General features: G+C 38.9%; 1 protein-coding gene across 12 annotated transcripts in view; it reads left to right on the top strand.

Moving 5' to 3' along the window:
* Positions 1 to 23,811, top strand: part of afdna (afadin, adherens junction formation factor a) — a 220,900-nt gene extending 197,089 nt beyond the window's left edge. For 2 of the 12 annotated variants that reach the window (XM_078230105.1, XM_078230106.1), the window contains 6 exons: positions 4,732 to 5,781; positions 7,855 to 7,884; positions 11,766 to 11,900; positions 14,702 to 15,227; positions 17,547 to 17,640; positions 22,500 to 23,811. In XM_078230105.1, coding sequence (XP_078086231.1) covers positions 4,732 to 5,781; positions 7,855 to 7,884; positions 11,766 to 11,900; positions 14,702 to 15,227; positions 17,547 to 17,640; positions 22,500 to 22,653 — 1,989 coding nt within the window. In that variant the 3' untranslated portion in view covers positions 22,654 to 23,811. Of the gene's footprint in view, positions 1 to 4,731; positions 5,782 to 7,626; positions 7,764 to 7,854; positions 7,885 to 11,765; positions 15,228 to 17,546; positions 17,641 to 22,499 lie in introns of those variants that run through there. The other 10 variants (XM_078230107.1, XM_078230108.1, XM_078230110.1 and 7 more) reach the window with 7 other exon arrangements.
* Positions 23,812 to 26,514: the final 2,703 nt, after the last annotated feature.

Here is a 26,514-nt window from a genome sequence, read left to right on the forward strand (position 1 = left end):
TTTTATATTCTATTCCCCTTACCTGCCTATCTTTGTCATAGTAAGAAGTTTAACAACACCAGGTTAAAGTCCAACAGGTTTATTTGGTAGCAAAAGCCACACAAGCTTTCGAGGCTCTGAGCCCCTTCTTCAGGTGAGTGGGAATTCTGTTCACAAACAGAACTTATAAGACACAGACTCAATTTACATGAATAATGGTTGGAATGCGAATACTTACAACTAATCCAGTCTTTAAGAAACAAAACAATGGGAGTGGAGAGAGCATCAAGACAGGCTAAAAAGATGTGTATTGTCTCCAGACAAGACAGCCAGTGAAACTCTGCAGGTCCACGCAACTGTGGGAGTTACAAATAGTGTGACATAAATTCTGATTCTAGGATCGCATGATAAAGACTCAGGAGGAAAAAAGCAGAAATATTTATGTGAAATAGTGTGACATAAACCCAATATCCCGGTTGAGGCCGTCCTTGTGTGTGCGGAACCTGGCTATCAGTTTCTGCTCCGCGACTCTGCGCTGTCGTGTGTCGCGAAGGCCGCCTTGGAGAACGCTTACCCGAATATCAGAGGCCGAATGCCCGTGACCGCTGAAGTGCTCCCCAACAGGAAGAGAACAGTCTTGCCTGGTGATTGTCGAGCGGTGTTCATTCATCCGTTGTCGCAGTGTCTGCATAGTTTCCCCAATGTACCATGCCATGCAGACACTGCGACAACGGATGAATGAACACCGCTCGACAATCACCAGGCAAGACTGTTCTCTTCCTGTTGGGGAGCACTTCAGCGGTCACGGGCATTCGGCCTCTGATATTCGGGTAAGCGTTCTCCAAGGCGGCCTTCGCGACACACGACAGCGCAGAGTCGCGGAGCAGAAACTGATAGCCAGGTTCCGCACACACAAGGACGGCCTCAACCGGGATATTGGGTTTATGTCACACTATTTCACATAAATATTTCTGCTTTTTTCCTCCTGAGTCTTTATCATGCGATCCTAGAATCAGAATTTATGTCACACTATTTGTAACTCCCACAGTTGCGTGGACCTGCAGAGTTTCACTGGCTGTCTTGTCTGGAGACAATACACATCTTTTTAGCCTGTCTTGATGCTCTCTCCACTCCCATTGTTTTGTTTCTTAAAGACTGGATTAGTTGTAAGTATTCGCATTCCAACCATTATTCATGTAAATTGAGTCTGTGTCTTATAAGTTCTGTTTGTGAACAGAATTCCCACTCACCTGAAGAAGGGGCTCAGAGCCTCGAAAGCTTGTGTGGCTTTTGCTACCAAATAAACCTGTTGGACTTTAACCTGGTGTTGTTAAACTTCTTACTGTGTTTACCCCAGTCCAACGCCGGCATCTCCACATCATATCTTTGTCATCACATTTGGTCCCTTCATCCAAGTCATTAATATAGGTCATAAATAGTTGAGGCCCTAACACTGATCCCTGTAACGCTATTAGTTACAGCTTGTCAGCCTGAAAATGACCACCTTATCCTGCTTCCTATTAGCCAATAAATCCCCCCTCCATGCTAATCCCACTCGTGAAAGGATTGAGAGCAAGAGGACCCAGATTTAAGATAATTGGCAAAATAAGCAAAAGCAACACGAGTTAAAGCTTATTCATGCCATGAGTGGTTAAGATCTGGAATGCACTACTTGAGTGTGATGGAGGCAGGCTCTTTCGAGGCTTTCAAAGGGGAATTAGAAAGTTATCTGAGAAGAAACTATGTGCATTGATGGGGGGGAGATGACAAGGGGATGGCATAAGGGCAATTACACATTGAGAGAGCTGGTACAGACACGATTGGTCATATGGGCCATCTTTTGCTGTAATCATTCTGTGATTCTAATATGTTACTGCCTACACCATGAGCTCTTAATTTTGTGAACTAACTTTTGATGTGGCACCTTATCAAATGCCTTTTGGAAATCCGAGTACATCACATCTGCAGGTTTCCCTTTATCCACCATGCTTGTTACTTCCACAAAGAACTCTTATAAATGAGTCAAACATGATTTCTTCCCTTTCACAAAATCATGTTGACTCTGCCTGGATTTTCTAAATGTCCTGCACTTCCTTGATAATGGATTATGGTGTTTTCCCACGTTAGATTTAGGCTTCCTGCTTTCTGTCTCCCTCTCTTGAATAAGTGGTAAGTATTCTTTGAATTTTTTTGTCTTCTAGAATGAAGACAGACACAATAGTTGTTCAATGCTTCTGCCATTTCTTTTACTTTCCATTAATTCCCCAGTCTCGCCCTCTAGCCAACAGGTTGTGTTAACTTCATTTAGTTAAGTCTCCCATTGTGCCTGTCCATTTTCAGGGCCATGTTGTTATTAGGTTTTCAGGTTGTCCCGGAATCTGGAGCACTTCCAATGTAACTTGTAGTGTGGTTGCCATAGGTAGGAACAGTAACAGAATGAGGGAGACTGGATCTTGCCAATATTTAACAGGATTGGCAAGTGATCAAATGGCTTAGTTGCATGAGTCCAAGATTTGGTAAAGCTGTGGGTGAGACTCCAGCTTTCGCTTCTGGGACCTGCTTTCAAATCCAGCTTAGAAGAAGTTGTCTGTCTTGGCTGCAATGGTTTGATGTAAACAGGTCTGAGCATTCTTAATCCAGATCATAGTGGACATCAGACTACACAAAACTGCCCTTAATTTGGTACTAATTGGCTATCTCGCAGTTCACAGGGTGATTAGGAAATGGAACTCAGCTGTCCTCAATGAGGTGAGCCATAGAGTAGAATAGAGGGAACTTTGCTATATCAAATTTGATCATGCTTAATGCTAACGCTAGACATTTGAACTTGAGCAATTCTAATTTCCAACGAGCATTCTTCTATGAAGCTTCTAAGTTTTCTGTTTTAATTCTTCAATGATATTACCATTTGGGTGCTTGCTTTCATTAACTAATTTAATTTTCTTACGTTCACCTCTTGCATTAATAACTAATGTATTGTGGGAGTGGCAATGCTTTTCTTTTTGATCAATTTCAATGCAAGTTTATGGAAGAGTTGAACAGCAAAGATGGATATTTGACAAATCCATTTAACTATTCAATGCACAGACTATTTTTTCAGATACAGATATTCAGCACATTTAGAAGAATCATAGAAATTTAGCCTTTTAATATTTAATAAATACTTGTAGTGGTCATATTTTAAAGTTTACCTATGAAATTTTAAATGGATAGTGTAGTTCTCAACTGTGTTAAAAAACCAATGGTTAGAAAAATGTAACTGGGCAACTTGTGTTTTAAAGCATACCCTTGCCTCGTGTACACAGCTTTGGTATAGGAACAATAAGGAGGGAGCCTGCACATGTGAAAACCTGGAAACCATGGTTTTGTTACTATAAGCACAATAGTTTATAATGTATGAATAGCACAACCTGAGAAGAAAATTGAGCCAACTTATTAAAAAAAAGTGAAATAATTTGGATGGGGCAAAAAGGACAGATTGTTATTGAAACAAGCGTGCTATTTGATATTGAAATAAACAAATAGGGTGGCACGGTAGCATAGTAGTTAACTGCCTCACAGTGCCAGGGACCGGGTTCGATTCCTGGCTTGGGTTACTGTCTGTGTGGAGTTTGCACCTTCTCCCTGTATCTGCATGGTGTTTCCTCTGGGCGCTCTGGTTTCCTCCCACAGTCCGAAAGATGTGCTGGTTAGGTGCATTGGCCATGCTAAATTCTCCCTCAATGTTCCTGAGCAGGCGCCGGAGTGTGATGACTAGGGGATTTTCACAGTAACTTCATTGCAGTGTTAATGTAAGCCTACTTGTGACTAATAAACTTTAAACCAAATATAATACCGTGCTGTCAACAATCAATTTACGACATAATAGTGCTTAAATTTATGTGGCAGGCAAAATTCATTATTAGCATCAATGCAGCAATGGTAGTTAAGCAATTAACAACCTTTGATCTAAATTTATTTTAGAAATGTGAAGCCCAGCAGTACAGCACGACTCTTGCCATCTTTACTTTTCTCCATCAGAAGTTCTATAGTGCTTCTGTCGTGTTAAGACTTGAATATAGGCTTTTAAGTTGCCACACGATTGTAAATTCGGACCTATTAACCTTTTAGGTTAATTTATATTAATTTCCATTGCGCTAGCATTTTTACAATTATTAGTAATCCCCTGTGACTCTGCTCACAGATTCAAATAAACAAAAGTGAATTGGCCAGGACAGAATTATGTTTTTTTCATTTTTCTTGGAGGCTAATTTTACATTTCCATCATTTGCAATAAGTATGTGAAGTTCTTTGGATAAGAAGTAGGTCTTCTAGATTTTCCTTCCTCCTAAATGGCTGTGAAATGAAGTGGCTATAGATAGTCACTATTAGGATCATGTCTGCAATAGCTTTGCGGTAGAGATGGAGGGCTTTACAATATTATGCAAGTTAACATTGTGTCTATGCTGCTTTAACTTATTCCCAGTTATTAATGCATTTTCAGCTGTAAAACAGATTATCAATAAAATAAAAGCAATATACTGCAGATACTGGAAATCTGAAATAAAAACATAACAAGTCTGTATGACACTTCAGTCATATGGACTTGAAACGTTAGCTCTGTTTCTTCTCCACAGATGCTGCCAGACCAATGTCTTTCAGGCATGTTCTGTTATTAATCAATAAAGTAATCAAGTCTTTATATATGCATGTTTAAAGCAACAAATTTTAGAATATATTTTCATAATAAATATATTTTAAATTGCATAACAGCGTGGAACTCGTTCACAAGAAGAATTGCACGAGGCAAAAGCTCTTCACCTGGAGAAGGTGCGGCAGGAAGATTTACTCCGCAGAGATGCAGAATACCAGAAAGATTTGGATCGGAAGTCAGATGCATGGGGTCATCAAAGTTCCTTGGCGGATTCTAGTGCAGCGGGTCAAGAGCAGTTGAACTACTCTTCAAAATCACTTCCAGCAAGTGCAGTTGCTCCTCATAAAAGTGGTCCTGGGCGCTGGAAAACTCCAGCTCCAAACCAGGTTACTCCAGTTGCTGTTTCCCAGCCCATTAGAGTAGAAAATCAGTTGCCACCGCCCCCTCCTCCACCACCAGTACACTACACAGTTGACTTTGATAATACCCATACAGACCTACCCCTACCACCCCCACCACCACCTCCGCCAGCTTCACAAATATCAAATCCAGGCTCTGTAGTTGATCGTAGGAAACGAGAAGAACAACAGCGTTGGTATGAAAAAGAAAAAGCACGGTTGGAGGAAGAGCGAGACAGGAAACGTCGCGAACAGGATAGGAAAATTGGCCAGATGCGTGGCCCACCACCTTTGCACATAAATCCACCTCAACCAGTTCATATTTCTTCTGCAATCCAACAAACAAGGCCAGAAAAAATTGCCAGCCTACCACGACCTCAAGATACAATAATCCGTGAACTTCAGCCTCAGCAGCAGCCTCGCACAATTGAGCGCAGAGACTTGCAATATTTTACAATTAGCAAAGAACAGTTACCTGGGAGCGATAGCCTTTCACCTGATCCTTGGAAACGAGATGCAAAGGAGAAAATGGAGAAACAGCAGCAGCAACACCTCTTAGAGATGCTTAGCAAAGAGATACAGGAGCTACAGAACAAGCCTGATCGCACATCTGAGGAGAATGACCGTCTTCGTAAACTTATGCTTGAGTGGCAGTTCCAAAAGCGGTTACAGGAATCCAAAGAGAAGGATGATGATGATGAAGAGGAAGAAGATGACGATGTTGATACAACACTTATCATGCAAAGACTGGAAGTGGAAAGACGGGCAAGGGTAAGGAGAGTCAAATTAGACTTGCATTTTCTGTTCACTTTTGTGGCTTAAAGGTGTATTTAGCTTTTAACTAAATTTTGTACTCTGAATAGGTGATTGCATTATAACTGCAAAGATAGATAGAAATTATTTGCTTGAAATCCTCTAATAGGTAAATATATATCAGAAGATTGACCCTCTTAAAAGGTAAAGATGATTTGAAGATTATCTAATCGAAACAGTACAACAGCATAAGCAATCAAATTGAGAATTGCATTATTTTAGCAAAGTTGTTATTCATTTCTGTGATGGAAAATTATCAGTACCTTCAATTTAGAATTAAACTGTTGTATTAGCATTCAATCTTCTGCATATATGATTAAATTTGCATCTAGCATACATCAGTAATGTCCCATCTCAAAAACCTTGCAAAAAATTATTAATTCAAATAAGCACTGTCTATTAAGTTTGTGTTCCTCAGGTTGAGATGTCAAAATCAGTACCAATCACAACAGGTAGTAAAAGCCATCAATTCCACAATCAGCAGCAACCATCACAATGCGAACCAATCAGTATAATTGCTGCTTTTTTAAAAATTGCTATTAATCCAGCAAGTATCAAACATGGGGAAATAATTTGTTACAATTGACTAGCTATAGTTCCTGCATCTCATTAAAAAAAAAAGTGAGAAGCATTTAATTTGAAAAAGTGTAATTGTGCCCATAAAATTTCCCAAATGAAATGTGTTTCAAATCTTTCCAAAAATATATTTAGAAACACTTCAAAGTTTTACCATAATGGAAAAGTTTGACATTATACAAATATAGAATAAGTTTTCCAGGCCAGAGTGGATCTTCACAAGCTATGACTTGGGATGCTACTAAAAACGTACTTGCACCTCTCTAATTAGACATTGCCTGGCGATTTTAACAGCGTTACTACAGTATATTAGTAAAGTTCTGGCCAATTCAATGGTTTCTAATTTACTGCAGGCTGTGGAGATGTTGCATCCTACGGAGAAGTGTAAAATTCATAACAGTACCTTCTGGAGGTGGTGGCATAGTGGTATTGTCTTTGGACTAGAGATCCAGGGTAATGCTGTAGGGATCCGGGTTTGAATCCCACCAAGGCAGATGGTAAAATTTGATACAAAATCTAGAATTAAAAATCTAATGATAACCATGAAACTATTATCGATTTTTGCAAAAATCCATCTGGTTCACTAATCTCCTTGAGAGAAAACTGTCATCCTTACTGGTCTGGTCTACAGTTGACTCCAAACCCATAGGAATGCGGTTGACTCTAAAAATGTCCTCGGAAATGGTCTAGCAAGCTATTCGGTCAAGGGAAATTGGGGACGGCCAACAAATTTTGGCCCAGCCAGCAATACCCACATCCCTTGAAGGAGTAAGAAAAACTGTGCTTGTGCGGGACCACCAGAGTAATAACAGTGAATATTATTCTTATGCTGTCATTACTATCAAAATATACCATACTTTGTACCACTCTCAACTTATGCTGCCTTTCTCCCCACCTCAGTTCCACGTGCCATAATCTCAAGCATATTGTGCACCTTTGGAAAGAATTGAAAGCTGAATGCAAGCAGATAATTGCCTGTATAGCAGATGTATGTTGCGCAGGGAAGAAAGGATGAAAACAGGCAGAAAAATTATATAGTAGGAAAGATGTCAAACTGGTTGAAGGGGAGGGTTGAAGAGGAATAATTTTTGAGTGAAACTATTTGTACGTTAGGTGGTATAAATTCTTGATTCTATGGACTATTTACATGCACACCTTCAAGATTCAGTATTAAGCATGGCTCCTGGAAGATCAGCATTTATTTTGATTCTTCATTCTCTCTTTCAGGATGTCTTTTTAAAAATGAAAACACAGCTTCCTTCCTGTCTGTTTTCTTTTATATGTCTGACACTGAGCTCTTCCTGGTCTCGCAAAGAATGAACTTACTTTTAACCGTGAATGATTTTCTAATGTTGTTACCCAAGGTAATAAAGTCCAGTCAATGAAATTGCTATTGGAACTGTCTGAACTAATGATTTTGCTCCGTCTTTCCTTTTCTTCTTATCCATGCTGCAGACTGTTCCAGCCATCTCAGTTCTAGATTTGGTATGTTCTCGTTCTTCCAACTAGTTTTCTTGCCTGTTTATTCTCTCCTTTGCATACTTATCTCTGGTTTTGGAGTGAGTAATAACTTAATTTAATTTGTCCCTTGTAAATATGCCAAATATTGATGTTTTTAGCCATTCTTTCCGTTGGTGGTCTTGATCACTTCTGGGTTTTCTCTGCAAAAAACAGTATGTTTATGACCTTGCACTCTGGAGCTGGAATTTGAATGTTTGGGCGCAACCTGTGCAAAGAGCAGTTTTGTTCTGCAGGCCATCTGTGGTCTCATCTCTCATCCATTCCCTCTTTTAATCTACTGCAACATTGCTGATAATGTATTATGCTATGATTTCTTCTTTGCGCCTTTAACACACTAACCTGTCACTAACCCTTATTGATATAAGGCAAAGACCTTAGTTAGGTGGTAAACTCAATAAAACACTCTTCACACTCTTGAACAGACTCTTTTTCCACTCTCTTGAACAGAACTTTTTCCAGTTCTGACAAAAGGTCATTGCACTGAAACATTAACTGTTTCATAAGAACATAAGAACATAAGAAATAGGAGCAGGAGTAGGCCATCTAGCCCCTCGAGCCTGCCCCGCCATTCAATAAGATCATGGCTGATCTGACGTGGATCAGTACCACTTACCCGCCTGATCCCCATAACCCTTAATTCCCTTACCGATCAGGAATCCATCCAAAACATATTCAGCGAGGTAGCCTCCACCACCTCAGTGGGCAGAGAATTCCAGAGATTCACCACCCTCTGGGAGAAGAAGTTCCTCCTCAACTCTGTCTTAAACCGACCCCCCTTTATTTTGAGGCTGTGTCCTCTAGTTTTAACTTCCTTACTAAGTGGAAAGAATCTCTCCGCCTCCACCCTATCCAGCCCCCGCATTATCTTATAAGTCTCCATAGATGCTGCCAGACCAGAGGCATACCTCCAGTATTTTCTGTTCCTATTTTCAGATTATTATCATTTACAGTATTATGCTTTCAGCTTCACTACAAAATCCTTGTAGCAGCATCACATTTTGGTGTGTGGTTCTGATTAGCTGTTACTCTTGTCTGTTCTGCTTTTGAAGAACTTATTTTGCTTTTGAAGTTGCCAAATCTCTCTCTTTTTCCACTTGTTTTTTAACCAAAGCTAAACAGCAGAATACAGCAGCACTGTGCCAAAAATGAATTTATTCTTCCTCTTCTGTTTTCCTCGATTTAGCAGCAGTGTAGCTAACTTTGGACTAAGGTTCAAAACTACATCATTCACCTGTCCGCATGGAATCGATTGATTAGTTGCTTCACTGTGTCGAGTTACTGTGGATCAACTAATTTTTGTATGATACTTTTTTGTGCATACACTGCATTTTCATCACACTGACCATGATACTTTTAATTTCACTCTGGCCCATATGGTGAGGAATATTCAGAAACAATTTAGATTCCCCATTGATGCTTTTATATTTCTCTTCCTGAATGATTTTAAGGAAATGTGATTTTAAATTTAATACAGGATACATTGGAATTAATATCATTAAAACAAAAGCAATAATGTCAATATAATTTATTATCTATTTCTTTACAGTGCCTTAATGAGCGAAGCAAAATGTCTGTTTCTCTGGTTTATCATCTCCATATAGTAGTCACTTGAGATTTATTTTGTGAAAATAAATTCATTATTTTAAAAAAAAGCTAGCTACAATTTGAAGTAAACTGTTATGAATATAAATTATCATTTTCATCACTGGCTGGAGGATTGACCTTTTTTAACATGCTATGTTTATCAATTAATTATTTTAAACATTTTTATGGGCCTGAAAGTTGCTTAGGAATATCACTTCCATAAACTTGGCATGCTGATGCTTGTGGGCAGCTATGGTATTTTGCCGCGGTTCATCCAAGGATGGGAAAATATACTTAAAATTGCATTTCATCCTCGAACAAATGTGATGCAGTTTAGTTGCATTATTTGTTAAACTTTTTAAAATGTTTTTGGTTCTGGTACATCTATGTCTAAGGGGTGGCACAGTGGTTAGCACTGCTGCCTCACAGCACCAGGGACCCGGGTTCAATTTCCGGCTTGGATCACTGTCTGTGCGGAGTCTCCACGTTCTCCCCGTGTCTGTGTGAGTTTCCTCCCACAGTCCAAAAGACATGCTGGTTAGGTGCATTAGCCATGCTAAATTCTCTCTATACCCGAACAGGCGCTGGAGTGTGGTGACTAGGGGATTTTCACCGCAACTTCATTGCCGTGTTTACAGCCGCCTTGTGACACTAATAAATAAACTTAAACTTTAAATATTTGGTTTGAGATATGATTAAATGAATTTTGATCTCTTACCTTTCGCAAAGGTAAATGTTATAATGTGGGCAGGGAGTCGGGTTTAGTAGATTTGTGTCGTTTCTCTATATAATCTCTCTGTAATATTCTTAAGAAATTGTAATGTCAAGGCTAGACTGCAAAGCCTGATGGTTAGCTTCACTGAAATGTGTCATTTTGTCATTGTTAGAATGTATGTGTGTGAAACTAGTCATGCTAGAAAAGAGGTAGTTCTCAAACAGAAGAGCCCCATGTAATGACTCGTATGGGTCAATGCAGGGATAATAGGTTACAACATATTTATGATTGCAAAAGATAGGACAGTTAAGTTAATAGTCAATTATATGCTTTATTGAAGTTTGTTTGAGTTAATGCTTGCTCTATCTCAAGGCTATATTCTGTTAAAATCTTTGTATAAGAAATAGGCTAAAAGAGATGTGATTTAGGATTTGTTTGCAGAAAATAACATACAAGATGAATGTGAAAATGCAGAATTGCAGAAATTTAGTTGTCAATAGAAATGTAAATCTTAGAATACTTGGAAAAACAGGAAGCACTTGTAAATGCCTATATTTTCTCAAATTAAAACTACTAACAGATTTTCTCCCTATAGTGTGGCCTGATTCACTATACATTTTAATGGAGGTTAACACCATTTGAATGTGTATTGCATGTAGTAGAACTTGTTAAAAAATAGACTCTAATGTGGGTTTAACAGTGATGAAATATCAAAATGCAGCTTTTAGCATCACAGTCAGCATTGCTCGCAAGTCAGTGCTGGTTAAGCTGCTGAGCAGAATTGCCCCAAGTAAGAGCTGACTGACATTTCGAGCAGTTTTCAGGTGTTGAATAGAGCAACAGTGTTATTGGAGGTTGTTAATCAGTAACTAAAAGAAGTATAACATTCATAGAATAGAAAATATGGGAGCTGCTTTAGCAAAGGAGTAGGGAAAAAAGTAGATCATGGGCTGTATCTTACAAGGGGCAACTTCTGGCTGCACATAATTGAGCTGCAATATTGATCTCCAACATTTCTGATAAATTTTAATCTGCTGTAAGTTCTGTTTCTGTTGTTCAAATATCAAAGTAAAGCTTTGATCATTGATTTAAAAACTTCAGACTGTGTAAACTGTAAAACATATATTACTACTTAGAAAATTTATGAGATCCCCATTATTTGTTATAGAATTGGCATAGTTCGTGAGGATAGGAGTCATCTTTGGGGAAGTCTGATCCTGTAAATCAAATCCTGCAATAACATGTTGGGGGGAAAAAAAACCTGTCTGGTTATTCTAAATTGAAATGTTACAATTTCAGCGCAGGGGGCTATTTCCAGGTCAGAAAGTAATTTCTGATAGCACAAGAATGGACTTCCTAGTGGTTTGCTTTTCGATGCCAAAATGTTGATTCAGGGTTAGCAAAGATGACCTGCAATGCCAGCACTGCGCTGGTGCAAAGGAAAGCTCTTTATCCATGCCAAATGTGCCATTAGTTCCTTTAAAATAAACCTAAAAAACTTTTAATTCTTTTGTTTTAAAATTAAATATCAACAAAATGATTACAGTTGCAAGATGAAGAACGCAGACGTCATCAACAGCTGGAAGATATCCGAAAAAGAGAAGCGGAAGAAAGAGCAAGGCAAGATGATGAGCGTCATCGTCAAGAGGAGGAGCAAGCCAGGAGAGAAACTGATGAAAAGGTTGAATTTCTTTTTAATTTCTTTACTTGTTTATGCTCCAAGCATCTATCAAGTTGGTTTTGAGGCTTTTCCTATTTGCGTATCTTCAACTGCATTTCAAACATGTAATATATCAGTAAAACCATTCTCTTTAATGCAGATATTTCTTCACACTGGCATTTGAGTTTCTGAACTGGTAAACCTGGAAAAGGTTTATTACCTTGATCAGAGTTGTGGCTTGCCTCCTACCCTGCCACAAAAACAAATAATAGTTTTCTTTCCCTTGCTAGTGTTCTGCACCCATGCAAACAGAAGGCAGGTGCTAATCCCATCGAGAATCTGAGCTCACTAATCAATGGTGACGTTAGAATGCAGTACTGAAAGAGTGCTACATGATCGGAGATGCCGAGTTATGGATGAAAAGTTAAATTAAGGCCCTGTGTGCTCTCTCTCGAGTGGGTGTAAAAGATCCCATGTGGATGCAGCCATCATCTATTCAGTTCACATGACCCAGCCAATGAAGTTGTCACTGATTCAAGGGCAAACATGCTGGGGATCGCTGCCCATTGGTGTACTTCCATATTTGGCACTCTGCCTTTCCAGGAGGTACCCAATGTTTAACTGAAACAGCGATGGTGGAAGTTATTTAGTGCTATTCCTGCCTTGCATTAATTGTCCATGCCTCACTACTGTAAAGGAAGGAGGATGCTGAGAACATAAGTCTTGTACACACTGAGCTTTGTATTTTGGTTAGTTTGCTGTTGGTCCACTCTTAACTTTGACATGACAATGCACTCCAGGTGCTGATTTCGGCATCAAGGGACAGATTACTGGTAATTGTTGATACAAGGTACGTGAAGCTATTGACAACCCTCAGAGCGTTAATAAAAGGTGTGGAATCTTGGACATCCTAATGCTGATCATCAGTCTAAGCTCCTTGCAAGCCCAAGAGAGCCGATCTACAAGCCGCTGCAGGTGAACTTCAGTATGGGATGTCAGCCATGGTATCATCAACAAAGAGCAAATCATGGACTACGACATTATTCACTTTGCCCTTGGTGTGCAATCTTGCTAAGTGTAACAGCTTGCCATCAGCTCTGGCATGCAGGTAGACACACTCAAAATTTACAATAGTAGCATGAAGAAAAATAGAGTTTTTGCCAAGATGCAGCTCTGCTTTACCCCACAGCTGATCTTGAAAGCATCTGATGTTGCTCCACTAAGTGACAAAACTGCATGTTCCTGTGGAAAGACAAAAATGATATCCCGGAGTCCAGGCGGGAAGCTTTTTTTCCACAGCAGTTTTTAAAATTCATTCGTAGGATGTGGGCATCGCTGGCTACCTCAGCATTTATTACAATCCCTAATTTAAAGATTATGTCTGTGCTGACATTATTGAAGGCCTCTGAGGTCTATAGGTAATGTAGTTTGGTCTGCATTTTTCATGGCACTTCTCCTGCAACTGCTGAAGTGAGAAAATTATATCAACTCTGCCAGCTCTAAGTTGCACTAAGACTTGGTAGATGCGTGATTTTACTTATACTGAGTATTGAAAATGGGAAAGTATTTCATTTCACAATACTTCTCTAATTCCAACAATCAAGTCAGTTCTGTGGGACATCTTTCAATTATCCCTAGTTGCACTTGTACCCCACTTCATCTACAACAAGAACTCATTCGTAGGGCATAGTTTCTTCACCAATGTTATTTGGAAATTACTTTGGACTCTCTTTTTTGTGTGAGCCCCTGATCCCCAAGATTACAGAACAACAAAATGACACAGCATAAAAAAGAGCTCATGTGGCTCATTATGCTTGTGCCAGCTTTTTGAATAAGCTATCAAATTACTACCACTTTCCTGCATGGCCCTGGAAATTTTCCCCCCTCAAATATTCATCCAATTCCCTTTTGAAAGTTATTAAATTTGTTTCACCATCCTTTCAGGTAATGCATTCCATATCTCTGCTGTAGTCTCTACAAGGCAATAAAATCTTTCCTAATGTCTGGTGCCTGCAATTGACAGCAGTACTCCAACTAGCCCTAACCAATGAATTCTATCAGATTTAGCATCACTTGCTTTGGTACTCTACACCTCTGTTTTTGAACCCAATGATGGCTTAACAGCTAAATCAAATGGTCCTGCCACCTTCAAAGATTTGTGTACATAGGCACCCAGGTTTCTCTGTTCCTGTGCCCCCTTTAAAATTGTACTATTTGAGTTTATAGTTTATATTAGGCCAAATCTTCTATGGAGCAGTACTTACCGTTGGATTGCCACTCTGTTCCTTTTTTACTTAACTTAGTCTGGAACTGCACCTTTCTCACCCGGACATCTGAACCGGGGCTGCTGAGAAATGTGCAGCGTAGCTGCTTCTGGAGTCCTTCAGTTCAGTGCAGGATCGTCAGGGGGAAGTGAGGTCATGCCCCCTTTTTATGGCACAAGTTGTCACAAGGTGGTAAGTAGGGAATTTAAATGGGAAAGACAGTAGCAATGTACAGTTATTGCTTTTTCTGTAATTGTGAGAAAATGCATGTGATGCACTTTAGATTCATAGTAATAAATTTACCTTATGTCCGAGCATAATTTTGGCTTCCTAGGGCAAGAATAAATGAATTCTAATTGCAATGTTTTTTAAATTTAGCACAGCAAAGAGGAGATGTGATTTTAGTATTCGGCAAATAAATCTCTACTAACTTACCAAATCTTGTATAAAACAATCAATTATTCTTGGTTCGGTTTGAAACTGAGTAAAAATAACGAAGAAAAGAGGTCTGTTCTGAGTTTGTACATTCTGACTGACATAGCTTTCTACTTTCCATAGAGAAGACAGGAAGAAGAATATTATACACGTTTGGAGGCTGAAAGGCGTAGACAACAAGAAGAAGCTGAACGGAAATTGCTGCAACCTGATGAACCTGGTCTGTACAGGCCTCCACTTCCAAGGGACTATGCTTCTGAAACCCAGCAGTATGAGTTCCCTCCCCCACCCCATTCATCTAACGCTCCTCCCCCTCCTCAGAGAAACATCTCTTACATCAAAACACAGATCGTCTCCCCTGACACAGTTTACACTGCCAAGTTTGTCCCATACAATGATGAGGATGAGGAAGATGCAAATCTTTCAGGTCAGGATAAGTACTCCATCACAAGAAAATCGTATGGTGATCTCCCTTCTGCCCCTAAGCAGCTGCCTTTCATTCGTCAACCCCGCCCGATTTCAGATGGCTACTATCTTTCAAACTCATTCCGACCACCATCTGCCAATGCCAACAGTACTGCTCCAAAAGCTGGTGTGCCCCCTCCCCCTCCAACCAAACCAAGCTTCATGCCACAGAGTGGTTCAAAAGGTAGAGACAAGAACAAGTAACAATCTTATATTCCTTTTAGATGTTTGGACTTTCTAAGTTCTTCCAACTTCCTTTGAGAGATTGCAACTATAATTGTTTCCTGATGTACAAAAGTCTCTTCCTCCAAAATAACAAAATTTTCATTTGATACTCGAATCAACCAATCATTTTATCCTTAAAGTCACTGAATATTCTCTTTTCAACTTCTTAGCTTCTATCTCAGATTCTCCTATCCTCACAAATTAAAATTTTTTGTTGCACACCCCTAATATTCTTAGTGGATGCCTAGTTCTTAATTTTTTTTAAGTTTGTTCCAATCAAAGTACTGTTGGTTTTGGTTTTGAGTCTGTTCTGTTTTGTGAATGAATGCATCCCAAGAGCCTCTCTTCATGTACTCGAAGAGAATGTGGCACCTATAACGCAATGGTATGCTTTACCCATTTTGAGAATTTTCTTTTACTGTTCACGTGGCAAAGGGGAACTGATCTGGTGTGACCTAACTTATCATTATGAGTATAATTAGTTGTGAACCTACAACAAATGCACATGTTGAAATTATATTAATTCCTTTTAACCAATAGATAAGTTTAAATTTAACCTGTAACTACATAAATAATTTGTTTCTTGCTTAGGGTATATAAATGTAGGTTTCACGACTGTTTGCCCATAATGCTTAGAATGCAATCTGGCTTGTAGAGTTTAATTACTCTAAATTATGATCCATGTTGCATTCACATTCTCTTCAATCATCACCTAACACTGTCATCTGCCTTCAACATTTTGTTGTTTACTCATTTTCTTAACCAAATCACCTGCTGTGCTGTTTTAAAAAAGAAAACCATACTAATGCATTGTTTCTGAATGGTAGTAAAAGATACCCAAGTTTATATTGCAATTTTTGCTTTATAATGCAGAAAATTTTTTAGAAATCAGATGGAAAACATTATGAAAATTTTGAAATAAAATTAATAATTTGAATATGGTTTTAGAAATCCATTGTAAACAATATATATTAAGTCAGTGTGTATAAAGAAAAATATAAGTTTGGACCTAGTTTGGGGAACAGAGAGAAATATTGGCCCAAATATTCTGATCCTAGAGCAATGGAATCTGGACTTAAGTCTGTATTGTGCATTGGGACCCTGCAGAGGTCCTGGTATGCAAACATGCACTGTAATTGCCTGGGAAGTTTAACTTCGGGGTTGATTTGCACTGCTCAGGACTGTCCATGAATATCTCACGCCAGTTTCAGTGTTGGAGAGACTTGGGATAGATACATGCGACTTAACTATTCCCTGGAAATGTTACATAGCTTAATCTCTGGCGCAACTAGTGATTGTCACTGACTTGGGCACCTCAGCCAAACCCCCCTCCCCCAGCTGTTCCAACTCTCTCTCCCATCACCAATCACTCCAGATCTGACTACTACCCTCCAACACTACACTGACCCTCTGACCCAATCCAACCACCCCTCAACCCGACTGACTACTCACCCAACCAGACTGCCACAGGACATGATTATTCCAGTGTTCTCTTGATTAACTTCCCATATTTCACCCTCCTAGCAACAAATTCCAGTCACCCATCAATCTTGTACAGTTTTACCTATATCGACTAGTCAACCAACACACAATTTAAAATTCTCATCATTGTGTTCAAGTCCCTCCATCTCTTCGCCCTATTTCTATAACCTCTTTCAGCCCTACAACACTCCCAAATCTTTGCATTTCTCCAGCTCCATCCTCTTAAATCTCCAGTTTCCTTTGTCCCATCATTGTCCCCTAGATATCTCATTCTCCCTCTAATCTCCTCCATTTCTCTTTTCAATTAAGATCCTTAAAACTTACCTCTTTAATTGAGCTTGTGGTCATCCATCCAAAAGGCCCATCTTTGGATTATTGTCCGATTACCTTGTAAAGACTTGGGACATTTTCCTCTATTAAATAAGCTTTGTAAATGCAAATTATTATTCTGTAGCAAACCTTTTGTTTATCCTGACAATTTTCAATTGTAGAATTAGGATAATTTATTAGAAAACTGGTTCCTGTGATTCTGGCTATGGCCACATGAATCATCACCAGTACTAATGATAAATATATGCAACTAGTTTTGTTGCTTTATCTAGTAACTTGAGAAAAAATGTTGCTCAACCTTTTTAAAATTTGTAGCCCATTGTTGTGAAAACATACTTTTGGGTTTATTTTCCTACCACTTCAGTTTACAGAATTGAATGCTCATATTTTGCATATGTATTTGCATCTAATTAATTCCCATTTGTGATTTAACCCTTAGAAGCTAAATATTTTATTTATCAATTAGGGTTTACTCCTTATGGAGGGTCAACGGCAAGTAGCATTGGAGCAAATGAAGTTTACAAAGGCCCAAGAGAAAAGCGTCTTGAACAGAATAAAGGGTAAAGTTGAAAAGAAAAGCAATTTTTGACTGCTCTAGTGCATATATACAAACTCCATATGTCTATAAACCTAGTACTGCCTTTTTTATTTGGAATATGGGATGAACCTAAATTTTCTGAAGGTACAGAACACTTCATTAAAACTTTATCCAATGGCTTCCAATTGGAACAGTCAATTCAGTCTTGGGCTAAGACCACAGGAAGTTATCTAACCTACATTATCATCTGTAACTTGTACTCGTCCAGTGAGCTTGACTAAAATGCACACTTTGCAAATAAATGCAGCACACATTACGCAGAATATAAGGCCCAGAAGAAGCAAATTATTTGGTCCAACTAGTCATAGACTGTGCTGTGTTTATTCTCAATGAGTTGTACTATCGCAGTTCCATTGTTACAAATTGATTCATACCTATCTCCATATTGTTGAAGATATTTTGGGAAGGATTTTTGCATTAAAGAAATTGTAATTCCAAGACAGGAAAGTGCAAAATTATTACGCTGTTTAACAAGCAGAACAGTAAATAATTTCAATTAATTGGGGATGGGGATTAGACTGATTGCTCCCTTCTAAAAGTGGCCAGTTTGAATGTTTCCTATTATTGAGTATTTACTAGGAGATGGATAGTCACCAGGGCTGGAGAACTAATCTAAAGTGCTGTAGCATGAAGTCATATACAATTCTAACAGTTTTTAAATGCAAATTTATCTTTGATTCACATTGAAAACTATATTTGGTATTTATAAGTAGTTTCAATTTCATTATTTAACTGGTTTGTGTTTTAATATGCCAGCGAGTTTATCTTTACATGAGATTTCTTTTGACCTCGACTGACGGCTCAAAATTTAAATAAACACTCCAACCCAAATAAACACTCCAGTATACAAGTCTACTTGGCATATAAAATTACCCCACTTTTTCAGCAGATAAGACATATTTATTTTGGCATACAAGTTGACCCCCATCCCCATTTCTTCAGTTAATAAATGCATGTTTAGGACTTTACTTGAAGTCAGCATCAATTTTTTAACTGAAATATATGCTTAGGGTTATTCTCCCCTTACAAGTTGGCACATTGCATCAAGCTGGTGATAAGGCCATGTTGTCAAGAAGATGCAGAGGCATTTGCACACAGGAGACCAGGCATAGCAACCAACAAACAGAAATGGGTCCTCCTGTAAAAGGATTGAAGTACAAAGCTGATTTCAAGCTAAAAGTCAGAACATTTGCTAGCTTTGCTAAATGACTGCAGTGAAGTTAGGGAATTCAATATTGGTGAATAACTGGTACAAGTAGAAACTGGAGGAATCTGCCCTGAAGAAGAGCCCAAGATCAAATGTGCCACGAAAACAGGAACCAGCCACTGGCATGCTCCTGAGAAACATGCATTGGAATAGGTCCTTGAAATGGTTATATAGTCACCAGAAGTGCAATGCATATATATGAACAAAAGTGGACAAAATCAAACACCGAGTCCTAGCAAACATTTCATAGTGACAGCTAGTTGGTGTAGCTGCTTTATGCAATAAAAGTGCCTAGTGTTGCAGCAGAAGACCAAGATTGCTCAGAGACTACCCAAAGACCTCAATGCCAAAATTATCAGTTTCCAATCATTCTTCATCAGGCAGCAAAACACGAATACCTTTTATGTTGTATCAGTAACATGGGTGAATTTTAATTTGCCTGGCAAACAAACTGGAATGGAAAGTACAGTGGTCGATTGTTAACTATCCTCTGAAATGGCCTAGCAAACTACTTAGTTCAAGGGCAATTGGGGATTGGCAACATGCTGACATTGCCAGCAACACCCACATCCCATGAAAGAATACATAAAAATTCGCACAAAGATTTGGCCTGTTTGGCCAAAACAATGGATTAAAAACCTATGGTAATTTTCAAATGCAAATCACACTCCCTGCAGACGTTTTCGTGCATGTCCATGACAACAGTTGGATGGATGAATGAGGACTAAGTCATGTTGTAGATTGATAATATGTGGAATGGGTGTCCACTGGGACAACAAATGTAGCTCATTAGTGCGGGACATGTTCAGATCCCAAATAACCATCGAGATGCTTGCAAAGAAATAACATGCAAATTGCAGTTAAAGTCTAACATCCATTGTTCAATCCTTGGCTGTGTGCCTCAACAAGCGATAGTGATTGTTTGCACCAAATGGAATAAGTGGTTGGCAGAGAAAAAACTTTAGACAAAATGGAAGTGTGTAGGCTGCGCCACTTGCTGTTTTGTGTAGTTTTGCCATCAAATCATGAGATCCTATTAATGCACAAACTGTCATCAGATAGTTTGTGGGGGGTGCGAAAATGGAATATCGATTTGGTGGATGGAGAGGAAGATGATTTGTTTTGGAGGGATGATTATAAGACCAAAAGCCCCATTTCTGATCCAGAATGGGATCCTTATGGTGACACCATAGCCAAAGTAACTCAATGAATTTGATGAACTCTTAATATCGGATGCCAAAGATGATTCACTTGACATGTGGTTCAAACTGTCCTTGTAGAATTATTTAATTAAATAAAACATTGATTTAATTTGAATTACTGCTGTTAAGGTTTCTCCACATTTCAAAATGTGAACCACCACCACCATTTTATACTCAGCATATCAGTCAGCCCCTATGTTTGGAAGGATTTTTTGAAGCTTCAAAGGTCAGCTTATACAGCATGATCTATGATTCTCCAGCTGGAGACTAACCAGCAAATTTATTTGTTTCTTCAGATTATCAAACTGATAAACAATACAACAAAGTGATTCCTAGAATAGGCTAGTTCTTCCCATAGACTGGGTTCCTTTTTCCAAAACATGTACAGATTTAACTATCTGTAATGAATCATGTGTTTGTGTATACACTTCAAGTACATTTTACAGCCAGTGCCCCATCCCTGATACTTTTTACCTCCGGTATTGTCAGACTATTTTGATACTTGCAAATCTCAAGTATTTGTGAAGATCATGGTGCTTCCACTCTGCTGTTTTAGGAGAATTTTCTCTATTTAATGATTGAGCAGGTGTTCAAATTGATTCGGCAGATTGATCTGGCCTAAATTCAGAAAGAACAAATAGAGTTAAATTATCTCATTGTTGCTTCCTGACCAATATTGACAGTAGCAACGATCATTTCAGACACTGGGTAGAACTTGACCTTTACTTGGAAAAGGGAAGATTGAATGTAGTGTGTGATTAAGCAGTTTGTTAAGTTGGTACCGCTTGCTGTTTTAAATGATTTCTGCATGCATCATGTGTCCTCCATGCTGTTCATTTGCTGGAAGCATCTGTGAGATATTGTGAATGTCTGGTGCCTATTAATGGCAGCTTGCACCTCTTAAGGAGAGATGCAATATGACTGAGTCATAACTGATGCACAAGAGCATGCACCAAGGCAGTCAAGCAATGCACTAGAGACCTTGATGAAAGAGGTGGAAAGCAAGAGAGATATCCTGTATCTTCAAGAAAGTAGGACACCTCCAAACAGCTGTTCAGGAAGGAGTGTGAAGAAATAGCAGATGTCAATACCAAGAGTATTGCTTATCAAACATAGATGCAGAAAGAAGGTTAATGATTTCACACAAGTTATCAAGGCGAGAGATTTCATCTTTAGGTGGTACATTCAACCAACTGCGCCAGTAGTTCCATCTGCTCAATTAACTGTGCCTACATCATTCATCTACCAGCAATAGCAATCAATCAGTACTCAAACCTAATATTGTTATGTTTTATCTCACACTATAAACTTTGCAGTGTTGCATACCTCGCACTCCAGCGTGCATTCAATTATAGCTATTCAACCATGTCGACCTTCTCAGATATACTTCCCCCTCTGCAGGAAGAGATTGCACCTTACAGCAGCACCAGCAAAAAAAGTGGAGCAGCATTAATGTACCTGCCTATTTTAAAACCCATTAAAACTTGCTTGCTATAAATAATGTAAACAATGTTTTTTTAGGTTCTCAAGTGAACTGTGCAGTTTTTTAAACTGAGATTGTATTTTAATTGTTTGAGTTAAAGTTTGTTTATTAGTCACAAGTAAGGCTTGCGCTAACATTGCAATGACGTTACTGTGAAATTCCCCTAGTCGCCACAGTCCGGTACCTGTTCAGGCCAATGCACCTAACCAGCACTTTCAGAATGTGGGAGGAAACCAGAGCACCTGGAGGAAACTCAGAGTCATGGGGAGAACGTGCAAATTCCACACAGACAGTGACCCAAGCTGGGAATCAAACCTGGGTCCCTGGCGCTGTGAGGCAGCAGTGCTAACCACTGTGCCACCCCATCGAGGTTCATGGAAAGGAGAAGAAAAAGTATTGTTGGTTTGATTTTTGGACCCAAATCTGTGTTTGTGACTGGGGGATTACTATAGTATATATTTACATTGTCAATTTAACTTAAAGCTTTAAAATTACTTCCAATTTTGAAAAAGTTCAATTCACTTGGGAGCTATGTGACAGTGGGACATAACTGCAGCAAAAGCATTCTGAATATCCTAGCATACATTATATTCAGTATTAGTTGATGAGTATGTTCACAAATTACTAGTGGGAGCAGAGGGGTGAAGGTGGAGTGCCTAGATATTTTAATAATTTCTGAACTTGTTTAGAGCAGAAAGAAGACTGATGGATAGGAAAATGACAATGGAAGAAATTCAAAACATTAAGCAGCTTTAAACACAGTAAAGATATTTTAATATTGGCACTAATGCACTCCAAATGATATTAGTGATATTAAACCTACTGTATCTATTTTGTTGCAAAATGTACCTGGTAATTGTAACAATAAATCTGAACTATAACTGCATGTTCTAGCATATTAACTTTCACTTTTGTTTTACAAAAAACAGCCAAGAGACAGATGTACCGATTGTGAAAGGATCTCCAGAAAACCTAACATTTAAAGAACGCCAGCGTCTTTTCTCACATGGACAGGATATTTCTAACAAAGTGAAGGCATCACGAAAATTGATGGAACTAGAAAATGAACTGAACACAAAATAAAATCAATGCCTTAAGAGCTTGTAATGCAAAGTTCAGTACAAAATCTATGCTAGATTGTACAGCTTAAATCTTTGACACCTGCAACTGTAAAATAGGATGCAGGAAAAACTTTCACTATGGTGTGTTGCATACCAAGCATATTATAATTTAGCTATTCAAATTGAGCACTGTTAAATGTTTTTTTAATAAAATTAAATGAAGGTAATGGTCACTTTTACGAAGAGTTTTGGGGTTCTGATTTTCTGGCATACAGAGTGCACTACACCTGGAGTTAGCATATGGTGAAGCGAAGTGGTATAATACAGAATTGTAAACTTGTTATAATGTAGAAGCTTTTAAATGTATTGAAAGAATCCTTGCTTGTCCAGCAGCTGGTGCCTCAATTGTTTCAGCTATGCATTAGGTGGCTAATAAATGGGAAGTGTGGACCTCATTCTAATTACAAAATGAAAAGCTTTCTTCTATGTGCATTTTAATAGAAATTGTTATGATTCCAACCAAAATTCCCTCTTAGTTAGGTGTTCTGAACTGGATTTTAAAGTTATTGAACAATTTTCTGTATAATATTGTGGTCTATAATTGTATTTAGGGATAAATGCACACTTCTAAGCATAGAGTAGACTTCCACTGCCTTAGGAATGGAATCACTTTATACGAAATGTACAATAATTAAAATGTCTAATGAAGATTGGAGTGTAAATATTTTTTTTTACTTATTAAGCTGTTTCATATGTGGAACAGAAGAGTGCTATACCATTTCAGCTGTGTAGCAAGAATCAGTAGAGAAAAGAAAATGGGAGTTAAAACCCCCTCATGAAGGAAAAGTTTGGAGCTTGCAGGAGGTATGGCTGGGCAAATTGCCAGAGGTCGGAATACCAACAGCATAATGCAAACAAGTGGAACAAATTAGTGTCATTTTATAAATGAAAAATAAACTATTGTTTCTGTTATGCTGCAAGTATTCATAGCTGATCTTGGAGGAAAACTGGTATTTTTCATATCGTTTTTCATGGATTCTGTTGGGTTTACAGAGTTCTTTGTGTGGTCGCCACTAGAGTGCTGTAATTAAACTGTTTACTGAACACCAGAACTGCTGTAGTATCTTATTTCTACTGTATTTCACTTGCAACCTATTTTTAATAAATTACTTTGTATGTATTTAATGTTGTCCTATCTTGCTTTTGCCTGCAGTGCTTAAATATCAGAATTTTCAGAATCTCGGCATGCGGATTAACTGGATATGATGGTGTATCACTTAACATATTGTAATGCCGTATTTTTCATTGAACCTCAATTTTAAAATTCTACTTTTAAGATTTTGTGGTATAATGGATAACAGTGATCATTCTTGATTTAAAAATGTTGATCTTTATCAAGAAATTTGTATTTGAAAACTCTCCCTTTTTTCACACCAATAAAACAATAGCAAACATTCAAAATGGGAAGGGGGTGATTCTTCGTGTACGATAAGATGTTAAGACAGATTTTGTTTCAAAATTTTGTTTTCACAATGTGGATGGCCAGTCAAGGATGCATTTATTGCCTATATCGTGGTGGTGGGTGTTATCCATTTGGTGCTGCATTCCATATGACACTGGTGCTTGCACAATGGCCTTTAGAAATGGAATCCAGGTTAGACCCAGCAACAGTGAAGATATAAATGTCTAAATCAGGAGGGTGGAAGGGAATCTGGAGGTGATGGTGTACACAGTGTTGCTGCTTTTGTTCTTCTAGCATGACTTCGAACTGAGTACGCAGGTTTGGTGAGGTGAGGAGGGAGATACTCTTTTGCTATGTCTAAATTTTTCACCCTGTAGGAACTGTTTTTTATGCTACTACAAGGGAAGTGGTGAGTTGTTGGTGAATATCTGCCAAGTGGTCAAGGTCTATTTTCCGAAGGTTTAAAACTACTGAAGTTTGTGGTACGATTAATTAAATACCTAAAAGAAAATATTTAATTGAATTAAGCAATTAATTATGACTCCTAATATGGCAGGACAGCACGGTAGTGCAGTGGTTAGCACTGCTGCTTCACAGCTCCAGGGTCCCGGGTTCGATTCCTGGCTCGGGTCACTGTCTGTGTGGAGTTTGCACATTCTCCTCGTGTCTGCGTGGGTTTCCTCCGGGTGCTCCAGTTTCCTCCCACAGTCCAAAGATGTGCGGGTTAGGTTGATTGGCCAGGTTAAAAAATTGCCCCTTAGAATCCTGAGATGCGTAGGTTAGAGGGCTTAGCATGTAAACGTGGGGGTAGGGCCTGGGTGGGATTGTGGTCGGTGCAGACTCGATGGGCCGAATGGCCTCCTTCTGCACTGTAGGGTTTCTATGATGACAGGTTATATGTCAAGGCTGCAGCATGTGGGATCTCATGGATACCGGTGTATTCCAGGACAGGCACATCTACAGTAAGTGTGGCTTGAGGAGCTTCGACTCCGAGTCATTGAACTAGAGGCTGAGCTGTGACAGAGTGAAAATTACCTGGACAGTCTGTTTCAAGAGGCGGTCACACCCCTTAGGATAGGATCTTCTCATTTGGAAAGTGGTCAGGGGCAGGAGGGTGTGACTGCAGCTGAGGCAGGTAAGGGGACCCAGAATGCAGGAGTGTCAGCCCCTGCAATTGTTGATAGGTTTGGGGTACTTAGGAGTAGGCCCCACAAGCCTGCTCAGCCATTCAATAAGACCATTGATCTGATTGTCACCTCAGCCCCACATTCCTGCCTGCCCCCCCCCCCCCCCGCCATAACCTTTCGCCCTCCTAATCAATTATCTAGCTCTACCTTTAAAAAAAAATCAAAGACTCTGCTTCCACTTTCTCTTAAGGAAGAATTCCAAAGATTTGTGACCCTCTGAGAGAAAAATAATTTGTCCTCATCTGTCTCTGAACTGAGCAACCCCTTATTTTTAAACAGTGACTCCTGGTGACCTCTAGATCATCCGACAATAGAAAACATCCTCTCCACTTAATTCCATTTAGAATGTCTAGCATTATACCAAATGCTAGATCTTCAGACATAGTGAGAGTCACAAAATGCAGTTACAATTGCACTTTCATCAAGACACTAACTTACCTTTTTATAGATAAAGTATGAGAGGAATTGGTGCTACCATTGCAAGCCTCGGGTAAATGAAATCCCTAATTGTTTAAGTGGGCAAAATACAAGGTATTTATACAGCAAATGTGATAACCTATGTGCTTTTATGGTAACAACCAAACTATATCTTGGGGTGATTCTTTATGGTAAACTATCTGACTTCTAGTAAATGATCATGTGACAAAGTTGGCTGCAAGATAAACAATCGGGGAGAAAAGGACTCGACTCGTAGGGCGTGTAAGTCCCTGTGGCGGTTCGGTATTCGAGCAGTTTCATTTTAAGTTTAGTATAAGCTGAAATGAAGGAAACATTCCCTTCAAGAAGGGTTCAGTTCAATTCTTGGGAGTTGCCTAACAGCTAAAACTCCTGTTATCTGAAGGACTCTACTAACAGTGAGTTGAATTTCTGGTATAGCCAAGCTGAGAGGGTTTAATATGCAAAGCTCCAAGTTAAGGAATATTAAAACCAAGACCGTTCTGACTAGAGGTGGCTATGTTTAAGGCATTAGAGACACCTATGATGAACAGGGAGTCTGCAATTGTAGGATGATTGGAGGAGATTCCAGAAGCGGAAGGCCCCAAAAAAATCTCAGCCCATATATGAATTTTTAAGTATGATTTGAATTGATTGGAGCTTTAGATGGAAAGCGAATTTAAGTAGTTCAGTTTAGATGATAAGGAACTGAATTCATTGCACCTAAGAGAGTATTTATTAATATCCATGGTCTTTGATATTGTGTAGTTGATTCTTTTTTGATTTTAAACCTTTTTGG

This window comes from Mustelus asterias, chromosome 15 (genome assembly GCF_964213995.1).
Source record: "Mustelus asterias chromosome 15, sMusAst1.hap1.1, whole genome shotgun sequence".
Lineage (NCBI taxonomy): Eukaryota > Metazoa > Chordata > Chondrichthyes > Carcharhiniformes > Triakidae > Mustelus > Mustelus asterias.